The sequence below is a fragment of the Entelurus aequoreus genome, linkage group LG02, assembly GCF_033978785.1.
Source record: "Entelurus aequoreus isolate RoL-2023_Sb linkage group LG02, RoL_Eaeq_v1.1, whole genome shotgun sequence".
NCBI classification, from domain to species: domain Eukaryota; kingdom Metazoa; phylum Chordata; class Actinopteri; order Syngnathiformes; family Syngnathidae; genus Entelurus; species Entelurus aequoreus.
Window position 1 is genome coordinate 35405603 of NC_084732.1, and position 7177 is coordinate 35412779.

A 7177-nucleotide genomic window follows, 5' to 3' on the forward strand; every position below is an offset into this window, starting at 1 on the left:
AGTCAAAGCCGAAGTGCTATCGATCGCTGTCAATGACGTAAGAGGAAACATGACCACGGAAGTAAATGGGGGAGGGAAGGTTTTTGTAGAGGGTGTCACGCCAAATTTCTTCCCTCTACAAAAACCTTCCCTCCCCCATTTACTTCCGTGGTCATGTTTCCTCTTACGTCATTGACAGCGATCGATAGCACTTCGGCTTTGACTGCCCGTCGCTGGAAGGATACTTCGTCTTTGACAGCTGCTGGAATCTGAAGAAATCGATTATGTTTTTTTTTTGTACAGGCGCGAAACAGGACAGTCGCGTGCAGGTTAAGGACCCCCGGCAACTTTGTGATTTTATTGGACGCAGCCCCGGAAGTAAATGGGAGAGGGAAAGTTTTTGTAGAGGGAAGAAATTTGGCGTGACAAGAGAAGAAAATTGGCGTGACAGCTCCCTTAGGATTGCCTTGCCTTTGACACAACAATTTCACTACATTTGTTTTTAATTAATTATATATTTTTTAGTTAGTGTATTTTTATGTTACAGTTGTTATTTTTGGAGAGTTCTGTGGTATTGTAATAAAAAAAATAAAACATTTTAATTAATATTTTGTCGCTCGAAACGTATGTCACACCCTCTGTGTCATGTTTTGTTGCGAAACAATTGTATTGTTTTTTTAGCGCTCAACATGCAGTAAGCTAGCAATTGACGCAAAAATAGATTAATTAATGCATCATGGAGAATGCAGTTGAGATAGGCTCCAGCACCCCCCGCGACCCCGAAAGGGACAAGCGGTAGAAAATGGATGGATGGATGGACAGATTAATTTGCCTTCACTGTTGACGAAGTTGGTTCATGCGTGTGTTTAATATGTGGGGAGAAAATAGCAAACAACAAAAAAATGTTGAAGACATTTCTAGAACAATTTGCGAAAATATACCCAGCTGGAGAAGACCGAAAAAGAGCAGTTTTGGAACTGCTGCGGAAAGCTGATCAGAGCAAAAAAAAAACTTGGTGAGTCGTTTTCTGTCTAGTGGCGTGGTCATCATTTTAGGGATCAAACAAGAGTTTGCGGCTGTCGGTAGGTTTTATTTGGTTGGAAATGGGCTCAAATATTTGGTTCTTTGTAGGCTAAAGGTTGTCGACCACTGCTTTAGTCCCATGAACTTCAATAGAACAATGTCAATAATATTAAATATAAGGCAAGCTCATCATGTTTTGTGGACATGGGGGAAAAAGACAGAAGGAAAAAAGAAATGTTTTATTTTCTCTTTGTAAAAAGGGTTTAAAAACAGGCAAAAAGGACATTTGTAACACAATTTACAATAGAGAAATATTAAAAATTAACTGTTGTATCACATCTAATTATATATGATTTTTAAAATCATAACTGTTCAACTTATATTCCATCAAGTTAATTATGTAAAATAGTTTTGTTTTATATAATAAGACAGCAGTTAATTTAAACGTTTGTTTTCGTGTGTTCAAAACAACTCCTAAAAAAAAGTGCACATTGCATCTTGAAAATCTTTTCAAATGAGCCATGAAAGTGGAAAAAATACATACAAAGTTCCATACCACAGCTTGAAATAATCCAAAATAAGGTTTATAAATAATCATCATAATTAATTAGGGCTTGAGTCTTAAATTTGTTTCATTCAACCCTCTGTTCCCTTTTGACTATATTCCAATAAATGATCCATGTTCCACTGGATCCATCTTCTTTTATTGGATAAAACATGTCTTTAGTCTTTGTTTGGTATGTTTGCTTGTGTTCACATTTCCTGTTGGTCCTGATGTGCACGGACTTCCTGTTCATGTCCTCCATGTTCTGCTGCAAAGGCTTCTGGGGCTTGTTGTCCATTGTGTTGATCTCTGTGTCGTATGGATTCATCCTCTTCTGCTCTAGCATCGTGTCGCACCTCCTCTTGAGGCTGAACACGTTCACCAGGATCTTGCATCTCTTGGCCAACGTCGGACGGCTTCTCGTCTAAAGCATCCTTCTGATCCTTCTCAGGCCAGAGAGAAAGTTCACAGTCAGATATATTGATCACCTTGCTATAGCTGTACTCATTTGACTCATGAATCATGAAACAAGATCACTATGAACAGCTGACGTTAAAATGATCAATGCCATCTATTATGTGTGACGGTGTAAAGAACACTGCATAAAATACAGTACTGGCTTGTATTGTCAAATTTGTTTAACTCTAAAATATTTCACTAGGTGAAAATGTGTTTATTAAATGACAATGAATCCTGTTTTTCAAATTATGATAATCAGATGCAATATAGGAAAAAGAGATGTATTGTTTTAAAAAACTACCTTCCATTTGTGATGGAGGTTCCAGAGTATACATGCATAGAAAAAGTATTTAAGTGCTGCTTTGCCACTTCCTGATTCACTGACTGTATATGTTTAAGTACTATGTCGTGATTTGAGTGTTTAAGTTTCATGTTCAAATGATGTAGGTTTTATTGAATATTTAAAGAGCATATAATGTGTTTCTAAATGTATGTGAAAGCTGTGTGGAGGGCTTATAAAGACTCGGGTTGGGGATCGTAGAACATAACCCCAGCAATAATCAAGGGAACATTTTATATTGTATATTTATTGATATGGTCAAAAACCTTAAAATTTCCCTAAATCAAAACTTTGAAAATTCTAATATCCTAATATTTCTTTTGAAATATAGCACCGAAACACTCCCTCATATCAATATACTATTATTAAATTAAGTTAAATAACATTATTATTATTCATATTTAATTTTATTTTCAATGTATTAGATCAGGGGTGACAGACTTGATTGAGTGAGCTTGAAACTTAAATTATTACATGACTTTGTAATTGTTGACCACAGAGTATACAAAATAAGTATCCATCATTAAATTAATCATTCACAATCCATCATTTTCCAAATCTTTAAATGTATTTCATAAATATTTATTTGTAATGATTGATTGGCAACACTAAATTGGCACTGGTGTGTGAATGTGAGTGTGAATGTTGTCTGTCTATCTGTGTTGGGCCTGCGATGAGGTGGCGACTTGTCCAGGGTGTACCCCGCCTACCGCCCGAATGCAGCTGAGATAGGCTCTAGCACCCCTCGCGACCCCAAAAAGGGACACGCGGTAGAAAATGGATGGATGGAATTACTAACATTTTACGTACCTTTTTTCCAAATGACTTACTAATTCAAATGAATTATTATTTTTATATATGCTTGCAATAAAAAAATCAGTACATTTAGTGCAGGTGTATGCAGTACCTGTATTTGAGGCAGCGGAGGAGAGAGCAGCTCTGAGGGAGCCAACAGACCATCTTGGTTTAGATCTTGAGTCTGAAGTAGCAAATCCACCATGGTCACCACCTGGGCTCCCAACAACAACCACAAAGCACGCTGATATTTATAATAACGATGATAATAATAATATTTCAACACCATTGTCTTCTCCTCACCATGTCATTGCTCTGTGACTTGGGTGCTTGCTGGGAGTTGTAGTCAGACAGCAGCTTCATCATCTCCAAGCCGTCCAGGAGTCCACTGCGGTCGTAGTCGTAGAGACGAAACATGTAGAACACCTCTGCCGAAACAACAGCAATAGCACAATAAATACCTTGAAAAGTTGTAGTGTCAGCGTAGTCTGTCTTTTCTTTGTCAAAAGGAAAAGATATTTACTTACCTTGTTCCCACGTGTGGATCTCTTCGCCATCTTTTCTACTCAATTCAATGTAACGCTGCAGCAACCTTTGCACACACACACAACCCATCAATGTAAATTCAGCCATGTGGACTCTTTACTGCTCAGCAGCGTAAGAACATGTGATACTCTTGTGCAGGCCACTTCATTAGGTACACCTGCACAGTCCAATGATATTAATTGTACAAGAGAGACAATTGATTAGAAACAGCTCTCAGTGTTCAATATTATGTTTGTTAAGACAATGGATCGCACTACATACGTTCAACCAGCAGAGGTGCTGTTGATTCAGTCTCAACGAACTTGATGTGCAAAGCACATGATGTCAGCACATCCATCCATTTTCTACCGCTTGTCCCTTTTGGGGTCGCAGGGGGGGCTGGAGCTTATCTCAGCTGCATTCGGGCAGTAGGCGGGGTACACCCTGGACAAGTCGCCACCTCATCACAGGGCCAACACAGATAGACAGACAACATTCACACTCACATTCACACACTAGGGCCAATTTAGTGTTGCCAATCAACGCATGTGCAGCAAAAATATTCTGATCATTACAGCATTACAAGATTCAGAATATTCTGATATTTGACCGTTAATAAAAATAATAATAACAATAAATTAGAGTTATATAGTGCTTTTCTATACACTGACAGAAAAGTGAGAACCCATCACTCATTCACACCATGGTGTTTGTAAAGACAGTGGATCTCATTACATTGTGTAGGTGTACTGTAATGCTGTGGTCAGTGAGTGAATGAGAGGTCAATTATAATAATTTGCTTAAGAATGAGCAGATTTGGGGAATTGTTTATTTAAACCCACATGGCGACATATGGCAATACTATTGCACGTGTAATCGTATCAATATATAGGACAACGCTGCAGCTAAAGTCCACAGCGATCACACAATCGCTGCATGACCCATTATAACACAAAAGGCCTGATTTACTAAAGGTTTGTGTGTAGTAAAATACGTGCAAACCTGATAGCACACGCAAAGCTGATCTACTAAACGTATGTAAAGTGGATTGCATCTCCTAAGTCAGTGTTTTTCAACCACTGTGCCATGAGATACAGTCTGGTGTGGCGTGGGAGATTATGTAATTTCACCTAAACGTGTTAAAAATATTTTTTGCAATCCAGTAATTATAGTCTGCAAATAAAGTGCTGTTGTTGAGTGTCGGTGCCGCCTAGAGCTCGGCAGTGTAACCGTGTAATACTCTTCCATATCAGTAGGTGGCAGCCGGTAGCTAATTGCTTTATAGATGTCGGGAACACGTCTTGTGAGGCGACGATGGTTTGTCGTGATCACAATATGCAGGTAAAAAGGTATCTAATGCTTTAACCAAAAATAAACAAAAAAGGTGAGTGACCCTAAGAAAAGGCATTAAAGCTTAAGGATGGCTATGAAGAACGAAACTAAAATTGAACTGGCTACAAAGTAAACAAAAACAGAATGCTGGACGACTGCAAAGACTTACAGCGTGTGGAGCAAAGACGGCGTCCACCAAGTACATCCGAACATGACATGACAATCAACAATGTCCCCACAAAGATGTATAGCATCTACACAACTGAAATAGTCTTGATTGCTAAAACAAAGCAGATGCAGAGAATAGCGCTCAAAAGAAGACATGAAACTGCTACAGGAAAACACCAACAAAACGGGAAAAGCCACCACAATTGGAGCGCAAGACAAGAACTAAAACACTACACACAGGAAAACAGCAAAAAACTGAAAATAAGTCACGGCGTGATGTGACAGATTGTGACAGTACACCTACTTTGAGACAAGAGCTATAGTGATTCATGGTTGGTTATGGTTTAAAGTCATATCCAACAATTGCGACAACAACTTTTTACTGTCAATATTGGCTGCTGAGTTAAAAATTTTTATGATTTCTGCTGGTGGTGTGCCTCCGGATTTTTTCAACACAAAAAAGGTTGAAAAACACTGTCCTAAGGGATCAGAATAAGGCGCGCAATCCGTTTTGCGTCTGTCTTCATTAATATGCAGAATATATGCTGTTCATCATGATGCCTACAATACTGGGAGGAGAACATGCAAATATATTTTTACAGCATGTGCAATGTGATTTATCAACACTCATTTTGCGTTTTATTTAGCACGTTTGAAAAGGCTGCGCAAACTGACACGGCTGTGAGGAGTGCTTGCGCTGCAAAGACACACAATGGCCAGAGAATCCTCCGTCCTACGTGTACGTTTCAACATATATGAACGGTTAGCAATAAAAAATATTGGATGTATCGTCTATTCAGCAACATCCTTTTATAATTACATAGCTGCTAGATGACTTGAGGGGCTGATTAAAACCAATTCAATTCAATCAATCAATCAATCAATATTTATATAGCCCTAAATCACAAGAGTCTCAAAGATGTGTTTTAACATTTTTTAAATTATGTTTGTTTTTTTCACATAGAATATATATTACGAAGATATATCCTATACGATAAAACCTTCTTGAAGTATGCATTTTTTGCATCTTGAGCACAGTACTGCAGCTTCCCTCTGATGCACCTTCAGCGGTAAAAATAAAAGAAACAAAATATGGTGTCAATGTATATCAGTGCTGTCAAACTAATTTTAGCTCAGGAGCCACATGGAGAAAAATCTATTCCCAAGTGGGGCGGACTGGTAAAATCATGGCATGATAACTTAAAAATAAAGAAAACTTCAGATGAAAATGTTCAAATCATAATGTTGTTGTTTTTTTACACTTACATGTTGCAGTGAATAGCATTTTGTTCATTTGTCGTTATTTATGCTTTCTGAATAAATGATGTGATAATATGCTTGTTTGAAAACATAGCAAAACACCGCAGCTAGGAGCATGATCACATGAATGTGCAGTAAATGAGAGTGTGTGTGGTGATTCCCCGCATAGTAAATGCAATATCCTGGTTTAAACAAGGTGGTCTGCACCACTTTTCAATTGCACACGCAGTCTTAGTAGATTGCACGCAACAGGCCCACAAATAGTAAACGCTCTTTTATAGAGTGCACATGCGCTTTACCGCGTGGTGTTTGGATCTTAGTAAAGCAGGCCCAAAGTACGGAGCCCCTAAAGGGACATGGGGATTTTTTTTTTTTTAGACATGTATCTTGTGCGCACGAGAAACTACCTCATGGCCACGAGAAACTTTTTATAAAAAAAAAAAAAATATTAAAAAAAAATTAATATTTTATTTTTTTACTAAAAAGTTTCTCGTGCGCACGAGAAAGTTTCTCGTGGCCACGAGAAACTTTCTCGAGCATTGGATGTGCGCATGGTTTGAGGTGTGTGTTAAAATGGCAGTTTAGGAGTTAATTTGGCTGTATTTCCAAGTAGGACTTTCCCCCATGTGTGTTGTGGCAAAATGTGAATGCTTGATTAGTAGGTGTGAGACAAACACTTTATCTTCCTGGTTATTGTAACGTTACGTGTTTGACATTATTTAAAGGACAGTTTTCCTCTTCTGTGGCTGTGG

At 38.2% G+C, this 7177-nt stretch overlaps 1 protein-coding gene across 2 annotated transcripts in view; it reads right to left on the reverse strand.

Moving 5' to 3' along the window:
• Window positions 1–1235: 1235 nt before the first annotated feature.
• cgref1 (cell growth regulator with EF-hand domain 1) overlaps window positions 1236–7177 on the reverse strand; it is a 14325-nt gene continuing 8383 nt past the window's right edge. Inside the window, exons 5-8 of one of the 2 annotated variants that reach the window (XM_062025923.1) lie at window positions 3668–3732; window positions 3444–3568; window positions 3253–3354; window positions 1236–1989 (exon numbers count right to left, since the gene is read on the reverse strand). In XM_062025923.1, coding sequence (XP_061881907.1) covers window positions 1756–1989; window positions 3253–3354; window positions 3444–3568; window positions 3668–3732 — 526 coding nt within the window. In that variant the 3' untranslated portion in view covers window positions 1236–1755. The remainder of the gene's footprint in view (window positions 1990–3252; window positions 3355–3443; window positions 3569–3667; window positions 3733–7177) is intronic. The other variant, XM_062025924.1, reaches the window with a different exon arrangement.